Here is a 20,947-nt window from a genome sequence, read left to right on the forward strand (position 1 = left end):
GAAAATCATTTATTCCCTAAAATACAAAGCAGCCTGCACTGTAAAATTCCAAAGTCCAGTACTCCAGTAATGAAGCAGTTGGTAAAATGGGATGAAACCACACACACACGCACGCACACACAAACAGGAAAAAGGGAAAAAAAGAAAAGATGTTGCACTTCGCAATAGGCAAATGAGATATATATCTGGCAGACGAGGTAGAAAGAGAACTTCATATTAGTTTACCGTAAATGATAGCTGGAGTTGGGGGAGCAGCTGCAAAGAACATTAATATAAAGGATTTAATCAGTTAGTAGCCAAAGAAACAGAATACTGTAGGTAGTTAAAGACTATAATTATTAGAGCTAAAGAAAAGTTAACTTATTTAGAGTAAATGGTTGATTTTAAATAACACATTGATAATTTTTCACTGAAAAGTTATAAAAGTATTCTTGAATATTTTATCCATTTTTAAAATAAGGATAGATCAAGAAAATAAAGTAAGCAATCTTATAAAAACTTTTAAATAAGCACTAGACATTTGGTGTATGTCATTCCTGGATAGGCATAAGATCACAACACAATTTTAAAAACACAAGCATACTTGACTTTGCATCTCAGCTTGAACTCGGGTAAGAATCATTTAGGACATCTACTTAAAACTTTATTATAAATTGGGAGAAGGGGCAAAGTAATATATTTTACAACAATCTGCAATCATCGAAACTTCACAGAGAGAACTAATTTAAAAAGAAAATCCTTGAAAAGTCATACAACTAAGCATGCTCAGTCTTTCTGAAGCATAATTTAGTTGCAAAAGAGATTCCTGAAATAACATGTTTATGTTCAAATACTCTGCAATATGTAATCTACTGTGTTAGCTCAGATGTGATCCAAATAAAAACCTATACAGCATGAAACTGAATGTGTCCTGTAGCTACTGGACCCTTTTGTAAGTAGCTGATTCAAAGGCAAACCTTAGGGTAAGACTCTATTTTTAAAGAACTGAAACACATTTACAGGTAGGTGACGTTTCCTTTGTCCTGTCCTAGAAACCAAAACTATGTTTGTGCTTTTCATTTGAAATCTAATACTGGTTTCATACTTAACAGTAGTTAAACACAGTTCTGCTATCATAAAGTTGAGAGTATTCTTACCAACAACAGTAAGCACAGCACTTGCTGAAACACTGTCCAGAGTAGTATTAACTATGCAAGTGTATGTTCCATCATCTTTATCAGTTACATTCATAATGGTCAAGTTGTCTTTACCAACTAGAAACCTGTAAATACAATAGATTCAGCCACTGATTTTTCAATAACTGGTACTGTTATAAGAAACTTGTAATAAGACATTACCAAATCCCATATACTTGTGTATTTCAGCAAATACCTAGACAGCAATGTAAGCTATGGGACTATGACAGCCTTTTCTGCATTGCTCTTGACCATCTCCCCATAGTAACTGTCTATCCTAATGTGCTTTTATTTCCAAACATACTCAAACAACTTTTAATTATCTGTGATCTAGAGGAAAATGGTCTTCCATTATCCATTTGGCTTCTTATGCCAGTTATCTTCTTACAATTGATATACATGGTAATTGTGCACCATTAAAAATTTTTACATCTCATGTTATTTTGAATTCCATCTTAATTTTTTCACCACACTAGGTAAGTCCTTTAGTCACCAAATACGGGATAGTGGTGACATTTATCAGTCTTCATTGGAAAATGTCAACAGGTCAATATGTTCCTTTCAAAAATCAGGAAAAGGAGCAGATAAAAGAAACTAGAAAATTAAAAATAAAGGAAAATTATTTTGTCCATACCTTTCATCATCTGGCAGTTCATCATTGTCCTTCAACCATATAACAGTTGGTAATAAGGTAAAATCATGTTTTATTATACACTCAAATGAAACTTGGCCATATCTCTGAATCACTTTGTATTCTGGCTGTTTAATTATCATTGTTGGATCTGAAATTTAAAATGACTATTAGATATTCAGAAAGTCTGAAATGCTATACTAACCTGTGATGAAAGAATGATTCATTTCTTACCTTTAACTTCCAATCGCACCTCATTTTGTATCTTTCCTAATTCATTCCTTGCTACACATGTGTATGTACCAGTACTATCCTTTTGAGCCACCGGAATTTCCAAGGTTCCATTATCATGGAAAACATATTCATCTCCACGCAAGATGCTACCTTTCACTCCCTTAAACCTTTACATAAAAAGTCATATTATTACCCAACATCATAGTTAAATTATGTTGTATTTTATCATCAGAAAATGCAAACTTGGGACTGCCACATTAGAAAATACAGACAGAATCACATTATGAAATTTAAAATTGACTCTGTAGGGATAACTTAACTGTTGTTATGTTAAGTATATGTAATGCTGTATTAGCATATTATAATCAGCATATATTTAAAAATACACTATCTTTAAATTGTAAATAGAGTAAAAATAGTTTTAAAGCTTTAAATGTTTGCTTCCATAGATATAACTGGTTCCTTTTACATAACTTAAGCACAACATATATAGCTTACCATTCAATTTCAGGCTTAGGTGAACCAAAATAAGCACAGTCTAGCAATGCGGGACTATCTGCGATGACTTGATACAGTTTATTAGCAGGAGTTAGAATTCTTGGTGGCTCAGCTGAAAAGACAAAGATATCTGGATATAGATACAAAGATGCAACTACAAAATACTAAGACATCAAGAATGGCCTAAAGAATTGTATGTTAACATCCTTCTCTGAAGTGATTTCTGGTCTCAGTCTAGGTCCAAACACATTCTACTGCCGGTAGCCTGAGGAAATGTTAATGTAGGATCTTGTGAAAAACAAATGTTTCTCCCCTGTTTACAAGTAATAGGGATGGGCACCAAAGGCAATGATCTCAACTGGAAAATTTAAATCATAATATACTTCAAGAGAAAATCCTGGGAACAGACTCAACTACATAATTCCAAACAAACCTGCAGGCAAAAAGAAGCTAAGATGTATTTTTGGTGAAACACCTATATTTTCTTTCATTTAAAAGACAGTGTCTCTCAATCAAAAGATCTGCCAGTTCCTGCAGGAAAGTCTTTCAAAGCCATTCTGCCTAGGATTTCACTACTAGCTTTGTTAAATTCAGTGAGAAAAATTAGAGAGGCCACAATATCTTGTAAGTAGAAACACGTTCTTGGGATGCCTTCAGGACAAATGCATAATCAGGTTCCCTTGCAACAGCAATTTAGAGATCACGTATCTAACTGATCCAAAACATCCACAAACAATGAAAGTGTACTGAAACATACTAACTTCAGGAATATTAATTCCTACCTTATTTGTTGTGCTTCGATTTGCTTGATTTACATAAACAAACAAACAAAAGTGATAAAATTTCTTCCAAGTTTTCTCCAGCTTTTACAACTGTCCTTCTTACTCAGGAATAGTGAAAATGAAATTCAGGAATATCCTACAAAAACCAAGGTATGGTTTTTGTATCCTACAAAAAGCCTTGCCTTTTCCAGGGCTCAGGAAATATGTCCATTCCCACTGAAGACTTCAAGGAAGGCTTGAGCACGCAATCTATGTAGTAGCAGGAGACAACTGATTACACAAGAAAACTTAAAAATATTAAAAATCTGTTTCTTACCCAGAACATTCACAAATGCGTTTGCTAGCAAGTATCCATATTCATTAGAAGCATTGCACTGATAGACAGCACTTGACCTTTCTTGCACATGCGAGAAAATAATGGTATCGCCATCTACCTTTCTGCTAGGATCTTCTGGGGCAACTGTTGGTGTAAAGAAAAAAAATAATTGCTTTTCCTAAACTGCTGTTGGATGATATGTTTTATACTTCTGAAAAGAAGAAACAATTTGAAAGACCAGTATGTGCTTTTTTCTATTTTCCTGGGTGACTGTTTACTGGTTAAGATGTGAACTTCAATATGATTAAGGAAGTTCTTCCACATCTACAAATATTTAACTCAGAATGGTAGAGTTCCCATTTTTTGAGGGTTTTTGTTTGTTTGTTTTTCAAAGAAGTGAAGCTGAGATCATATTTTACACACAATACAGAGGAAAAATACTGATATAACAAGATTCAGGCAAATACAGACAACATCTAGACAAATAAGAAAATATTTCTGAATGTCAAAAGAAAACACTGTTAGAATGACACAGTCCTCTGTGACTTACAAGTTTGAGCTTTTCAAATCGATTGTTATACCAGAAATAATTCTCTAAATATAAAAATAGCCTTACTCAGTTGAAAACTGTCTCAGAGTAAAGCATAATCAGTTCCTTCACACAAAATCAAGTCTTCACAAGAGCACTGATAGTAATTCAGTAGGTGGCACTCTTTCCATTATGTAAGGATTATACAATGCCATTTCCTCAACTGTTCTGTAGTAGCCTGAGCTGTCAAAAAGCCCTTGCATCCCAGAATAGTCGAGAATATAACTGAAAAAAATTCTAATATATTACTGAAGAATAATAGCTGTCAGTTATGATACAACTGGATGGAATTATTGAGGTACAATGGAGAAAAACTTAGCTTGTAACACTGCACTGCATAAAAATGCACAAACTATAGTTTAATATTTTAAGAAAATATTAAATAAAAACATATCAATGTATTATTAATAATGAAACAATGGTAAAATTATTGATATACTAATATGAAAAATAAATGCCTATATGCATAAACAAATGCATCATAGTTTGGTTGCATCATCAAAATTGACACCCTTATACTTTATTGGAGCTTGAGAAAGTAATTATATTTGTGGAAGACATTTTCATATAAAATAATTTCTCATTTCTCTGGATTCATAGAAAAGATCAATTAACTAAATTAACATCTATTTTCTGTAAGTGACAAAACCTTTTGATTCAGACAATACCTCAGTACTCAGCTGCAAAGAAAATGGAGTAATTTCTCCTACAACTTCTCAAATCTACTGAAGTATCTATTACTGAATTCTCTAAGAGAGAAGACACCAGATAAAGGGGACCACAGTTCTGTGTTCCTGCTTATGGGTATTTCCATTTGGGGTGAACTCTAAGGCCATTTTGCATGTGAAGTAACTACATCAATTTCCAAACAGATGCCTGAAGAACGTTTTTAACTCTTATCTTCTGTTGCTCTGAGTTCAAATCAACATCACAAATTCAAAAATTTCAGGAAGGAAGAATAAGGTACTACTGGAATTTTAAATGCTTATTCTCTAGACTTCTGGATTGCTGGCACTTATTTTTCTCCTCTTTCGCTTTACTTCCCATTCTATGTAAATGTCATTTTCATTAAAAGATTCATGGGCTGAAAATAGACGGAGCAGGTGAGCAGCCCAGCAGGCAGGCCAGTCAGCTGTGAGAAGTGGTCTGTTTCTGCATACAAATCACCGTTAAATGGAAAATACCTACAACCGCCCTCCCAGGAGGTAGGAGATCTGCCCACGGCCGTTCCAGTCACGGCTAGTTCCTGCCCCAGGCTCTGGGCTTCCCTCCACTCATGTCCTCTGAATCCTGCAGCATTTTCTGCACACAGACAGGTCTTTAATGGGTGCACAGACTCCCCCCCCCAAAACACACTCCCATACGTAATATCTTACAGGCGGATCTCAGAGAGATGGAAGCCATTAGTTCAATCCTTTGTGACTGAAGAAGGAACTGGATCTTAAAAGAATGATCTAACCATTAAATTATCATAGAAAAAGAAGGGTAGCATCTTCCCTTCCCTCTGCTTTTTAAGGAAAAAAAAAATAAAAAAAGAGAACCCTCTTCAGTTATTTGAAGGAAAGAAGGCAGGTGTCTGTTCTCAGAATATGGCTTCAAGCTGTGGGTCCCAAAAGGAAAAAAAAAAACACAGAGGAAAGCATCAGGTTAGTCAGTGCTTCCTTTTGACTGGTCTAGCCACTTGCATGCTGAAGGGCAGTGATTTTAGAAAGCTCCCTGTTGAGACTGGCATCTATTCAACAGTCTGTCCTCTCACACGCCTCATCCTCCCACGCAACGCCAACAGAACCTACACGTCCTTGCCCATGTACTACACTGTGTTTTGCAGGGCCAGGCCCTGAAAGTTACATGCTCTATCATCCGGCTGCTTTAATGATCTTAAGCACCCACTGCTGCACTCACACACACAGAAGCTTTGAGGCTAGAAGGCACCTCTGAAGGTCATCTGGCCCAATCCTCTGCTCAAGCAGGGCCACCTAGAGCCAGTTGCCCAGGACTGCATCCAGACAGGGGAAGGATCGCTTCCCTTGACCTGCTGACAATACTTTTGTCTAGTGTAGCCCAGGATAACATTAGCCTCTGCCACAAGGGCACGTTGCTGGCTCGTGGTCAACTTGGTGTCCACCAGGACGGCCCAAGTCCTTTTCTGCTAAGCTACTATGCAGCTGGGTAGCCCCCAGCATGTACTGGTGCATGGGGCTGTTCCTCCTTGGGTGCCGGACTTTGCACTTCCCCTTGTTGAACTTCGTGAAGTTCTTGTCAGCCCATTTCTCCAGCCTGTTGAGATCCCTCTGGATGGCAGCACGACTTCCTGGTGTATCAGCCACTCCCCTCAGTTTTGTGTCATCACCAAACTTGCTGAGGGTATGCTCTGCCCCATCGTCCAGATCGTTAACGAAGATGTTAAACAGGACTGACCCCTGGGGTACGCCGCTAGTTACTGGCCTCTAACTAGACTTTGTGCCACTGATCGCCACCCTCTGGGCCCAGCCATTCAGCCATCTTTTCTATCCACCTCACTGTCTGCTCATCCAGCCCATCAACAGCTTGTCTATGAGGATGTTATGGGAGACAGTGTTGAAGGCCTCACTGAAGTCCAGGCAGACAATATCCACTACTCTTCCCCTCATCTACCAGGCCAGTCACTTCATCATAGAAATGCATCAAGCTGGTCAAGCATGACTTCCCCTTGGTGAAGCCACACTAACTACTCCTGATGGTTTCCTTGTCCTTAACGTGCCTGGAAATGGTTCCCAGAATTAGCTGCTCCATCACCCTCCCAGGGATCAAGGTGAGGCTGACCAGCTTGCAGTTCCCTGGGTTGTCCTTCTTGCTTTTCTTGAAGGTAGGAGTAACATTTGCTTTCCTCCAGTCTTCAGGCACTTCTCGCAGTTACCATGACCAAAGATTATTGAGAGCGGCCTGGCAGTGACATCTGCCATCTCCTTCAGCACTTGTGGGTGCATCCCATCCGGGCCCATGGAGTTACGTATGTCCAGTTTGCTTAGGTATTCCCTGACTAAGGGTATATCTCGTTCCAGCCTTTCCCCCTGGTCTCTGGGAGCTGGGATTCCTGAAGGTCAGTCTTGCTAGTAAAGATTGAGGCAAAGAAGGCATGCAGTACTTCAGCCCTTTTCATGTCCTTTTTTTTTTTTTTTCTTTTTTTGGGGAAAGAGAGAGATGGCAGGGCCACTCAAGCACTGCTTGTTTGCCTTTATGAGGATTCTGGTCGCATTACAGGATAGCTGCACAAGAAGGAGAAAATGCTTTTGACACGTTTGACAAATCTGAATTTGGCACTGATAGGCAAAATAGCAAAGAATTACATAATGCTTAAAATGGGTTTATACAATCGGGATAATGAATGACGAGGACTTGCTATAGGAGTTCTGCTACTGTAACGGACAGTTGAGTATGTGCCCTGTAACAGCCAACATTTACTCCCAATAAGATTGAGTCTCAGCTTATGAATGTGTTTATGTCCTTTCTGGGCAAAGACCCAATTGCCTGGTTTCACCTAATTTTTCCATCACTTTGTACAATAAGACAGCTCCTTGACTCTACAGCCATCTACAGCATATTCCTGTACAGAGAAGGTATAGCCTCCATCAGATACTTTTGTCACAGTCATCAGCACCCTGGAATATCTTCTGTTCACCTGAATGCATACTTCCATCTGTTTCATAAACTTCAGACAGCCAAGCAATTATTTTTGTTAGTATGTTTAAATAACTACTGTGGCACCATTATTACTTTTTCCTGGAAGAAAGAGACAGAATGAAATGTGCTCTCTGAACAGAAGCAGTTAAAGCACAGTATTATGCTTAAAACTGGAAGGAAAAAATCCAGATTTTGTTGTGATGTTTTATCCTTTCCTGTTGAAGTATTTCATTTTCCCTATCAATTTTAATTGCTGGTCAATGTGCATTTATGCAAATTCAGGAAGCTAAATGCAATGAAGAACAGAACAACTGTCAACAGATGATGCAGTATATAATATAATGTTATCAGTCCAAATAAGTGATACAAACTTCAGCCTCATCTGTAAGAAAGATATGTATTTTGGGCAGAAAATTATTAAGACATGAAATTGGTCTATTGACTTTAAATTCTTTAGCTCAGACCTTTAAGCTCTGTGTAAAATTGGGGAAAAAAATCCATTGCTTGGAGTTGTGGGTTTTTTTAACTCAAACATAAAAAGAAATTTTTTATCATGAGGGTGGTCAGACCCTGAAACAGGATGACCTTGGAGATAATCAAAAGCTGCCTGAACACAGTCCTGATCAACCAGATGCAGATAACACCCTACTTCGAGCAGGCAGGTTGGACTAGATGTTCCTTTCACCCTTGACTATGCTGTGATATTGTGGTTTTAAAATAACCTAACAAACAATGTAGATTGAAAATAATTCACTGGGAAGGAGGTATATACCTTTGATTGTGATTCTGTAATTTGTTATTGTTTAAAAAAGCTAATAATGTAAAAATCATCATTCCCTATATTGTTACCACATTCTGAAATACAACAAAGTGAGTATGAGATCCAGCTGACATGTGATGTTCTCAGCTCTGCTAACTCAGACTCCAGAGCTCAGAGGGCACTGAACTAGGGTGGGTTTTGTTGCCTGAGAAGTATGATATAACCTAAGGTAGTATATATGTTCTCCCAGAAGCATATTATGGATTATAATCATAGTTTGTAGGATATGTGAGTACTAACTGTTTCTATTCTATAGTGAAAATGCTGACATCATCCTCAGATGTTGTACTAGAGATTCCTTCTGGCTGAAAACAAGCTGGAAAAAAAGGGGCAAAATTACTCGCCTGCTTTTCCATGTATCAATGAGAACACATACATCTTTGGCACGTGTAAGAGCCAAAGGTAATCTTACCTTGATCAGTAAAAAGTCACAGAAAAACACAGTGGAAGCAGAGAATAATTTCTCTTTAGAAAAGAGCAGAAATATTCATTACTGTCTTTATGTGCCTGCATCTTCTTTAGCAAATCAAAGTTATGATTCAGAAGTAATTGGTCCTGCTATGCATTCACAGTGACTATGAATGATTGTTAGAAAACAAATCTAATAACACAAAGTCTGTTGTTTAACTGTTACAGTGCTTAGTCACTTATTTCTTTAATAAAGCTGAGCTATCATTTAGCATCAATAGCAGAATATTAGTTTCTCAGAGAAGCTGAGACAATTATTTAATTTAGATTTTGTGACGGATGCACTCCTCCTGTTTGAACTAACTGAACTTTGGTGCAGGCAGGTGCTCAGAAAGTAGGCCTAATCGAAGTTAATCCTATTGTGTGAGGCTATCAGTGAAGACTCAGCACCAACCCCCCAAAAAATGGTTTGGCTGGAGACTGGGCTGATAAATGGCCAAAACTGCATTAACACAGCAGAAAACCTGACTACAAATCAATCACTTTGCACTGTAAATATCTGGAGCCATGAGGGCCCGTTGAGCTCTCCCTCCATAGCAGCTGGCTGCGCGGTGGTCATCTCCCCTTGAGAAGGGACACCTCTCAAGGTTACCCCTCGAGGCTGCAAGATCCCTTACCTGACACCAGACATCAATGGGTTGGTAAGTGACATTGTTTTGCATGCATGTAACATTTAAGACACTTACAGTGAGCTTTCGCAATAATCTTTGTATCCCATACTAACTTCAAGTGTAGTAGAGTACTGATCGCCAATCCATCTGTACTTATTAAATATTTTACATACATAAATTTACTGATTAGAACTCAATAAACTAACTACTAGATCAGACCTGAGTGATCTCTGACTCCTCTTCTGCAAGAGATTTTTATGCTGAACATTTGTTGTTGTAGTTCTACTATTACTATAATTCTGACCTTAAGATTATGCACAAATAATAGTGAATGTAAATGGGACCATGAGATCAGTACTGGCTCTTAAGCCATGATTTTCAACAACTCAAACTTCAGTGACAGCTTTGAAGACCCTGTTATTGTGGAAATATATGAAGAAAGCAAAGACAGGTTAGGTGCTTTTCTCCCGATATGAATGTAGAAACATATGGTCCTTGTATAGTGGTGCTCATGTATGCTTTTAAAGTTCTGACAGGATCACAGGATCATCTGTATTATGGTAACTTTTGCTAGAAGTATCCTATCATTCTTCTTGACCAGCTTATTCTTCTAAAAACTCACATTCCTGACTCATTTATGAATATGGTAACCATTTTCAAAGCTAGAAAAGTCTCTCTGTGCTTAAAACTAACTACAATTGAATGACTGAAATGGGATTTTTTTTAAGAATTATTTGTATAATTTTGGACATCTATTAGCTTATGACAACAGGAGAATGTGATAGAACCAGGACTTAACATTATCAACCAACCAGCCAAGAAAAACGGGAGGAACGTCCAGTGTGTAGTCATCAAGGTGGCTTGATAAGAAGATATGTCCCATATGGAGGGACCTCCTAGTTTTCTGTAGATCATAAATCATACAGTCTATGAATGAGCATCCAGTTAACATTCCTCTGGCTGTAGCTGACTTTCCTCATAACATCTGAAAGCCCAAATCAGGGGCTATTATGCAATACAGATCTGTTCTCTCACATCTCTGATCATATTGACTGAATACCATATTACGTATTTAGAGAATGTTATGTGACTAGAATCCTTTTTTCTTTTTTTTTTTTTTTTTTTTGGGGGGGTGGGGGGAGCTGGAAGCTATGCTTTCGTAGTTGAACACAGAACTGGTAGTGAAATACCAAGGGTGGGCAGTATATTGCATCACTTGAGAACTTATAAGGTCAAACCAAGACTGAACCCAAGCAAGAAAAACAAGAAACTTAAGTAATTCAGTTTTGCTTCACTCTACCTCTTACAGTGAACTTACAAAGACTTAATTCTGGAAGAGATGGGACATGGAAGAAGATGCCCTTTGCTTTCCTTACCGACCTCACTTGCTTCTCAGCAAAATATTTTCCTGTGAACATTGAAATCCTTGTTTCCAAGTTTCTGATTCTGATAGCAGTATTACCTGCAAAGGACAGCAGGCTATTACCTGCACTAGCCATGACCATCCTTTATCTTGTGCAGAATAAAAAAACCTGATTATCAAAGGTTTTCATATCTGCTGCAGCTCCTACACCAGATGCATAGTTCCAACACAATGACAGCAGAAGCAGTGGATAAATGTCTGCCCTGGCAGTCCTCTCCTCTCCAAGACTGAACTCCTCAGGGCGTCAGAGTCCAGCAGGATTTCTCCCCACCCTCCCATGGCTGTGGTGAACAGCTTGTGTGTGTACTCACAGAGAACATGATGGATGACAAATCTCTGAGCCAGGGATTATCAAGGCCTTTCACGAAGGAAATCTAAGGGCTAATGTTTCTCCCTTCAATCTGATTACTAATGGAGACTAACTAAAACCTAAGATTCAATGTGAAATGTGATATAAACAAGTGAAGAACATGTTGAAAGAAGATAAACAGTGCCTTTCAGTGCACTACTTTGTATAAATCTAAGTGTGTGTATTTAATATTTAATAGCTCATCATGAACTATAAACCACTGAACCAATAAATTAGTCTTTTGTGCAGTATTTGCAATGCCTTTCTGAAGTCCAATTAAGAAAGTGCTTCCCCTTCCCAATTAATCTGGGCTGTTACTTTCTTAAAAGTTGAGATACTTCATGCATGGTTTCCCTTTTGTAAAACCATGCTGAATATCTAAGCAGTAAAACACAATGGATTATGTAGTGGTATAAATAATGCAGATCTTGAGTGTTAATTGAAGCACAAGGCAAGGCAGAGTCATGGCCTGAACTTTCAATTGCTACTTGCCAAAGTAATTCTAATTGACCTCAACAGGACTGTGCATGTAAGTTCAAATTACTCCTGTGAGTAAATATTAGGAGGTTAGGTCTTTATCACTGTAGCATGTCTGAAGCAGTTTTCTTTTCAGACATGCTGAAGTTCTTTTAAGCATTATTGTTGAAGAAAATTAATTGAAATATTTCAAAGAAACCTAAAATCTTCCTTTAAATATATCTTCTTACTCTGATTAATATAATCTAGAACATAATTTACACCATTGCTTTTTTTTTTCCATAGGTGCTTAAGATACACCACATTTTCCTTTATTCTTCCCTTTTCCCTATTGGTATTTAAGCCTCAACCTTTGGCTGAGATATGGACGAATGGTTCTTTCTTCAATATTCCCCCTTCCTTGTCTGACTCTATTATGGAAAAACAAAACCGGAAGAATTAAGCATCTCCCAGTTGCGCTTTCCAATAGAAAATTAAAGTATTGCAAACAGATTACTGGGCCACAGGAGGCACATTGTGGGATATATGATGACAGCAGGCTTTGAAATTCAAATGTAGCTCTTTTTCTTTGAAATCCTGCCATGGGTGTAGCTCTCTCAGCACTGCCCCGAAGCTGAAACAGCTGCTTTAGTTTCCTTTTACAGTGATTTACAAATCATTCAGTTGGAAGGAGAGGGGCTCAATTTTATAATTTAGTAACAAGTGAACAAAAAGGCACACTGTACTTGGTAGTTTCCAGACCAGCTTTTGATAACTCAGAATAATACAAAATCACAAGAATCTTAAGAACTGCACTTTCTGTGATCACGATGCTTCTCTTTCTTGGATGCCCTGACAGACTCAGTGTACTGGAGCATCCAAACAACTTGCACTTAAATATTTAAGGTGGATAAAACTTCAGCTTTTCTCAGCAGTGAAAGTGACCTTTAACATAAGGCTGATCTACCCAGCCATTTATTTCCTGTGTTCTGTTCTGTTTGGTTTTGGGTTTGTTGTTTTTTTCCTACTGAGGTTGAGTGGGTAATTTAATTAAAGTCTCTTAATTTTTACTGAGTTCCCTTCAATAACACTCCGGTACTGATTCCTCAAGGCCAGCCAGCCAATATAAGCTGCCCTCATATTTGGGAAGTTTGGTGGCATCCTGCAGCTGCTTCTGAACACTCTCTGTTTCTTAATGTTTTACTGCTATCCTGCAAGAATGCAGAACACATCATTGATTTCTGGAAAATGTACTTGTCTGTCATTTGAACAGCATGCCCTACAGCTTTGACACGGAAGCAGTGTGAGGCAAAGGCTGAATCACATAGCCAGGTGAAAAAAGATTTTACTAGTCAGGAGGCCTGAAAAGAAGAGTTAAACTATCAGGACAGCAGGATAAAAATCTCCTCAAAACAAACCAAAAACCTTAATGGTAACTATAAAGAAAATAATAAGGAAGATGAGATGACCGAAAACCCAGAAAGGAAAGAGCAGGACAGGTACCAAACTTTGATTATAAGGCACACGTTATTATATATTTAGGTACAATATATACAATACAAAATTTCAGTGATATTTTCCTGTTTTCCTGTAATACCATTGTTTGACGAGGTGGTTAATGTCAGCTTATACTTATTTAATGAATGGAAACTTTTCATTTTAAATCTCAGGCTAGACATCTCAACTTACATTTAATTAGGATTCCTGAAACAGGTTCTTTGCTAAATATTTCTGTTTCAATATATACCCTTACTTTTCCCTCCAAAGGTGCATATTTTTCCCTCCAGTTCAGTTTAATCTCTCTTGTATCCCAAATATTTTGAATATATCTAATGAGGGTTCTCATTTACCTGTTGCTATTTCCTAGATTCTCACTGTAGAGAATCCTCCTCCATGTCCCTAACTCCATGACATTTACTTCATCAACAGACTTAAACATCTCCTGAAACTCCTGAAAGTTACACTGTCATACTTTCAATAGGTCAGCACAGACCAGTATTTCAGAGTAATTATCTCTCACGATTTGACAGGGTAAACTGTCTGTTTTTATAATATCATTTTGTGAAAGAGGAAGGATAAAGGCAGAAGAACCAAGTGTGATTTTCCAGTACAGGCTATGCCGAGTGCAAACCCAACAGACAACGGCACTGCAGTGTCCTCCAGCAAGTTCTTCCCAAGTAAAATTGTGCTATATATAGCAGCTATCTTGTGTCTGTCATACAGCATTGTAAGTCATAACACTGCAACAATTAAGTGACTCAATCACCAATTCAGGGTTGCTTTTCTTATCTATGCGCACAGAAACAGCTGTTTCACTGCCTTAGGGGTCCCTTTTCTTTGACACCTACTTGGCACAAGCTGTTTGCCAGGCACTTGCTGACGCCTTCAGTCAGTTTTGCTGCTCCTGCTTTTTAGTGCTGAAGCCTGGAAGACTCAAACATACTCTAAGCTGAAAATTCTGCAAAAGTGCTCTGTACATCCACAGATGTAGGAGTTGACTTTTTGTCACCTTTACAATTCCTAGACAAAATCAGTGTTGCAGTGGGGTGACAAAGGAGAGATCTAGAAAACACAAATGCCATGGCAACACAATGGTAAAAATTACACCCCAGCAATACCCCTGTCAAAGGGGCATGGTGCACCTTTGTTACTGTGGCCCCACTTCTACAAGGACACTACCAGCAGAACACCAGACAGAATAACCAGGAGTACAGTCACAAACTTAAGTGCTCTCAAGCACATCAGAAGCACATTTTGTTGTTCCACTTTTATGAACCACAGTATTTTTATCACCTCATTTATAATTTAGTATTACCTGTCAGGCAAATACATGCTCTTCATTTATATTTAAAAAAAAATCCAGATATTCCTCATATTCTCTTACTCATCCTCCCGTAAGGTAATTAAGAATCTTACTTGCTATGGGAACGCCATTTGCTAACCAGCTTATATTAGGCTTTGGGTTGCCATTAGCTCTGCAGATCAATGTCCCATCTTCTCCAGGAGATAACACCAAGTTTCTGGGTGCTGTTATCCAGTATGGGGCAGCTGGGGTTAGGAAGAGAAACACAAGAATTGTTTTCCAAAATTATGTACAGAAAATCATAAGGCACAGTCATGGTAACCAGAAGATAATTCAAAGAAGGTGTGTATAAATATAGACTTATACTGTTAATTTTTTTATTTATTTATCTATATATATATGTGTGTGTGTGTGTGTGATACTCAATGATTAACCGATAGATTATACTTTGGCTAAACTGAGCTCTTGGCTACCCACTGCATTACAATTCTGAGATAAGCAACATGAGGTTCTTTGTTTCATTTAGGGTTGCCTGCTTTGAATCTAATTTGCCTTTCCTAAAGAAAGCAAAATTTATCTGAGTATGGCATCTGCAGAGACTAGAGTGGTCTTTTGATTAATTTTAGAGATATCCATGCTCACAGTAGTTAGACTGTTAGAACGGAATATAGGTTTGATTACATAAAAAGATTTCATGTCAAGGGTGAAATTTAGAAATGGCAAAATCCTCTGTCTCGCTGAATTCAATGGGTATTGCAGAGGGGCCAGATGTTTACCTGAGACAGCTGAAAACACACAGCGATTAAAATGGATGGAACACTGTCCTTAGCAAAAGATATTCCTCTATGTCTCTGTCTCTTACAATAACTAACCACAAATAGCATATGTTATCACATCTTGCAATTAAATTTCAGATTTTGGATTGAGGGACAGATGCAAACAGAAAATTAATTTTCTGCTCTTAAAAAGGAGGTTGAATGTGATCATAAAATGATGCTGGTCTACAACAAAATAAATGGCTATTTAGCATGCAAACTAAGCACTACAGCTGATTATTTCAATGACTAATTAGCTGTCATTCCAGGTTTTTTGTTTCATGGTATTCAAAACATACTTACAATTCCTATTTGGACAAACACACTGTAAGTGTTTTTAGAACTAGGAAGACATCATCTTGAGTAAACAACATGAAGATAGAAAACCAGAAATGTCAATTAAGAGAGAAAAAGGAAGAATATAAGACCATACAACAATAGTAAAATAAAGAAGAGAAAGAATCTGGGCTATACAAATGGAAAGCAGAAAAGATGGAGAAAATAAGGAGATGAAGAAGAGAGATGGGGAGGAAGATAGAAAAACAAGGGAAAGAAGTCTAATGGCAGATAATCAAAGGATCTAAAATAAATGCAGCACTAGTACATGCTAAGAAATGATTTTACTACTGTTACAGTACAACCTCAATTTAGCTTTATGCTTTACAAAATAACATATTAAAAAAAGAAAAAGAGATTAGAGATAGTAAAGTCCTTCCAGTGGTAGAATTCAGTCGGTTTAATGATCGCTTCCTCAGGTTGGTTTTTTTTTTTTGCCATTATCATTCATGCTTTCAGCTATACTTTAGCCTAGAAAGCTTTCTTCAGTCTTGCATTCTGGACACTGACAATACGACATTAAGAATTATTTTAGTATTACCTTTCACAGTTACTGAAATGACATGATGAGCAGAACCTAATATATTTCTTGCTATACATTTGTAGTTCCCAGAGTCAGCTTCAGAAACATCTATAATCTTGAGAGTTTTCTTAAAGTTTTCAAAAAATGTTCTGTTGGCTGGCAGTTCCCCACCCTCTTTAATCCAGCGTATTACTGGTGTGGGTCTGGAGAAGAAAAAGCACAGATCGAATTTAGGGACTGAAGAAAAGGAAGGCGAGAGTTCAATACATTAATTTTTGAACATATATTTTACAAATAATTATTTTAAGAGCCTTTACCCCGATTCTGGGGCACGTCCAGCAAATGTGCAAAGTATGCCAGCATTTGTTTCTAGGAAATGACAAGCCTCACTAAATGCTGTCAATGGCCATCTGTTCGTAGGCTTAATAATTATAGAATACATTTGTCTGCTGATTAATCCAGAAACTGTGATGGTTAATAAATGAATACAAGTGTATTTCAAATCTTATTACACTTATATTTTTAAATTGATGCTCGTGGTACTTTAAAAGGTTGCTTCTAGATAATGACAAGTTTGTAATTGTCCTTTGCGTGAGCAATATCCTAATGCTTCATGAATGTAATAGAGTTTTACAGCAGAGCTGTAAGGAGACAGAAATATTTCCTATGAGAAATCAAGAAGAAAAGCCAGTGCTGAGTCAAGTATAGCTACTCATCACCGCACCATGTCTAAATCTTGGCTGTGCCCCATGCTGTCCACTGAAGTTGAAAGTTGTCCAAACACATGGAGATACACTTTTAAAATTACAAGAAATTTCAAGGTGTTTCTTACTGAGTAGAATGTCCTCTCTCAAATAGTAGTGACTCAAGGCAAATATTCCCTTAGCAGTCTAATATCACATATTTTACAACAGAGACACCTAGCAAAGTTGACTTTTAATTATGGTATCAGTAATTAGGAATAGTTATTTTAAACAAAATCTGAATCTGGCCCTTTGTGGACAACTACGTAGGCTTCCCTCATCGAATTTTTTTTTTTTTTTTAAAGTCACGACAGCTAAAGACACAAAACCATATAATGTATAATATTCTATTTTTTCCCCCATTTTTATCCAGCCATTTTACTGGAGTTCGGATCGCTGAATACTGTTATTGCAGGGTTGTCAAAAAAGCATGTAACTCTATCGCAGATGATTACCTGAGCTGATGCTACTCCCACTCATAGGTGTGGTTTTGCTAGTGGTGCTGATGCAGACACCTGAGCAGACCACAGCGGAGACAGAAACACTGCACTGATGCTTGTATCAAGCCACGTCAAGCTGTGCATGAGCGTGCCCTATGCAGCTTATGCAAGGGAACACACGCGCATGATGCTGTGCTGCATCATTTGCAATTACTGGCTTTCCTCATGGCTACCTCAGAGCACTCTGCATTATATGCTTTTGTGCACTGTAAACATGTTTACAGTTCCTGAAATAGGTACTAAAGATCTTCCACGTCTGCACTAACCAAGCTATTCTCAGATTTCTTCCTGAGAATGAAACTGATTTAAGATCAAACTAATTCATTAATTTAAATTGCTCTTTAGTCATTTTCTACTTGCACAATAACCAGCAGAAGCAAACTTGCATTACATCGAAGAAACAAGTACCAATTAAACTCAATTACAATGAGAAATTGGATGTAAGGAGCTGAAGTTATGTTCTAAAAACTCCCACCTAGCTGATCTACTAAGTAATTATTAGCATATGCAAGCAGCTTTTTCAGATTAGAAGGCAGATTCTTATCTATTTTTATATAATTTGAGAGCCTAATGATTGCAAATCTAAGAAAAAACCCCAGAAGCTTGATTCCTGAGTGCAATTCTACAAATGTGTGCCCAAGTTTACCCTATAGCATTCCTTGCTTGTATCCTTTAAAAGAAACAATGGTACAACCTGAATCCTGTGTGTAGGGTTTGGGTATATGAGAAGGCAGAGGCCATACTCATGTTTATGGTCAGTTCTTAAATCTGCTGATGCCCAAGTAAATGGTGGGCTTCCTTAAAATACCTCTTTCCATTTTACATTTCTGTTTCTTTGAAATATCTAAGCTTATACAATGGTGACATTTTAAACATTTCTGAAGTCTTTCCCTCTGTTTCTGTATTTTTATTTAGAAAAACACTCTCTAAAAAGTAACTCACAATCCTGCTGCAATGCACTCCAACAAAAGCACATTTCCTCTGAGTTCCACTTTGGTACTTGTGCTACCTGTTGGTGTTAGAAGAATTGGCTGCCTCTCTGTAACTGGCTTCGCTGGAACAAGAAAAAATAAAATAATTAATTTCTAAATTTTATTTTAATATTGGTCAAATGCATACATCCATTCTCACATTTTGGACAGATATTTTGCTCCACATTGGCCATTTAATCAAGAATCGTTGTGTTACACAGCTACACAGTTCAACAGATTAGGTTTTTGACAGACATATCTCAACCTGTTAAATGCTATAATTTTGAACACATACATGAAAAATGTTATTATTAAAGATGGGAGCAATTGATACATAGTTTTTACATAGGCAACTATGCAGCCTGATGGATAGATGCTGAGCCTTAATCCTAAGCAGCCCCTATTTACTTAAGCAGAACTGTTATGGGGAATAAGAGGTCAGTGATGTGAGTCAGTGTAAGACTGAAAGTTACCAAAAAATTCTGGGCTTCCATCAAAACACAAACAAAGCAAAGTTATTGTATTCAGAAATATAAACCAAGGGGTTAAAAGGTACACTCCACTTCACAATATGCTTTGTTTAGTATTTTCTAGACAATGTAAGGCGTCTTTTCAGACATTAAGCCTTGTATTCTCCTCTTACTACACATTTAACTTTAATACAAACTGTTCCTCAGTCTGGTAATAAAGAACCATTGATTAACCCACAAGAAATAACCACAGTAAAGAGAGAGCTATAAATATAGGACCAATTTCTGACATTATACTCTGTTGGCTTTATAGAGTCAGAATAAGAGTGCTTTCTGTAAATACTCTAATGTTCTTTCATAGCAATTTTAAAATACAGGATTAAATTGCTCTAAAGTGCAGTAGCAGTCAGAATCATTACAGTAAATTATTGTATTTTTTGAAAATGTGAGCAGAAACATAATAAACTCTTGTTTATTAGGGTACAGGATTTACTGATAGATTAACATAAAAGAACACTTAATTTTAATACAGTATGTGCTATGAATTCCTTAAAAACTAGTACATGAACAACCTAAAGTTGGGAGAAAAGGGTGGTCTAGAGTCAAGAACGCAGTTGATAGTCACAGGCAATAACCCAGTCAATCTACCCAGTTTCGGCACCACTAAGGACTGCTGACTCATTTGCAAGACTATGAAAATTCGTAAGAATTACCTCTGGTATTTCTGAGTTGTGAGCCAACCAAATGGTGTCTTCCTCACTAATTGTAGCTAATATATCATTCTGTGTTCAGGTACATATTTCTTGTTTGTTCCTGAATGACATCTTATTTTTATGCAGAGAATTAAAATATTCTGTGCCCCGTTTTATTTTAGATACCTATAAGTTATGGTTTACTATGTACAAATCCTCATTTGACAAGGAAAAAGACAAAAATTTTCTATCTATCTCACACAATATCAAGTGGAGAGTCTAGAACCTCAAGTGTTACAGTATCAGTGTTGCTCCAAAGTCAGCCTTGCTAAACACACGTACACCTGTTTAGGAGGATTTAATTCACAATATACAAAAGACCATTCAACACAGGTTAACGTAAAGATCAGCTTAAACACCAGACAAACAAAACTCATCTTTCCCCTATGAAGTTATTCATACAGATAGTATTAAAGTGTTTAGATTTTAATTCATTCCAGTTTTACACTTATGAAGTATGTTAAAAATGAATGGTACATTCAATAAGCTATTAAATATGAAGTGCATCTGTTAAATGCTTAATTGTTGTTATTTATTATGCAGCATATGATATTGAATAGTCCTAGTGATAATGAACATATCAAACTACTAGGTAAATTGGAGGAAAAATATAAAAAAAAGCAACAACAGTACAGAAGCAATCAAATAGGCAATTTTTAAAATCTGCCCCAGTGTGAAAGCACTCATTTATTATAAGAGCTTATATTTTTTATGAGCCATATGTTACAATAACATTGAAACATTAAACATTTTAAAGGATCACACTGTGCAGTCCGTTTCTAAAGTACGTATTATCACCAGCACTAATAGATACCTTTATTAGAAACTGAAAAGGGAGCAAAAGGTTAAGTAGCCATGGAGGTGAAGTTAGTTAACTAAATGCTACTGTGAAACAGGGAGTATCAGTGGGGACCAGTGTAACTCACCACCATAAATATCAGTGTCACTCAAATTAGCAGCTATAGTGTCATTCAATGAATCCACTGAAATAAACAGAATATCATGAAGAATGCATAAAAGAG

General features: G+C 37.1%; 1 protein-coding gene across 8 annotated transcripts in view; it reads right to left on the reverse strand.

The window, feature by feature from the left end:
* NRCAM (neuronal cell adhesion molecule) overlaps positions 1 to 20,947 on the reverse strand; it is a 165,616-nt gene that overhangs the window by 43,351 nt on the left and 101,318 nt on the right. For 6 of the 8 annotated variants that reach the window (XM_075059069.1, XM_075059066.1, XM_075059068.1 and 3 more), the window contains 8 exons: positions 18,675 to 18,786; positions 16,508 to 16,692; positions 14,929 to 15,060; positions 3,637 to 3,780; positions 2,539 to 2,650; positions 2,041 to 2,207; positions 1,810 to 1,957; positions 1,137 to 1,261 (listed from right to left, as the gene is read on the reverse strand). In XM_075059069.1, the coding sequence (XP_074915170.1) occupies positions 1,137 to 1,261; positions 1,810 to 1,957; positions 2,041 to 2,207; positions 2,539 to 2,650; positions 3,637 to 3,780; positions 14,929 to 15,060; positions 16,508 to 16,692; positions 18,675 to 18,786 (1,125 nt within the window). Of the gene's footprint in view, positions 1 to 1,136; positions 1,262 to 1,809; positions 1,958 to 2,040; positions 2,208 to 2,538; positions 2,651 to 3,636; positions 3,781 to 14,928; positions 15,061 to 16,507; positions 16,693 to 18,674; positions 18,787 to 20,851; positions 20,909 to 20,947 lie in introns of all 8 variants that reach the window. The other 2 variants (XM_075059064.1, XM_075059061.1) reach the window with 1 other exon arrangement.

This window comes from Buteo buteo, chromosome 28, assembly GCF_964188355.1.
Source record: "Buteo buteo chromosome 28, bButBut1.hap1.1, whole genome shotgun sequence".
In the NCBI taxonomy this organism is placed as follows: domain Eukaryota; kingdom Metazoa; phylum Chordata; class Aves; order Accipitriformes; family Accipitridae; genus Buteo; species Buteo buteo.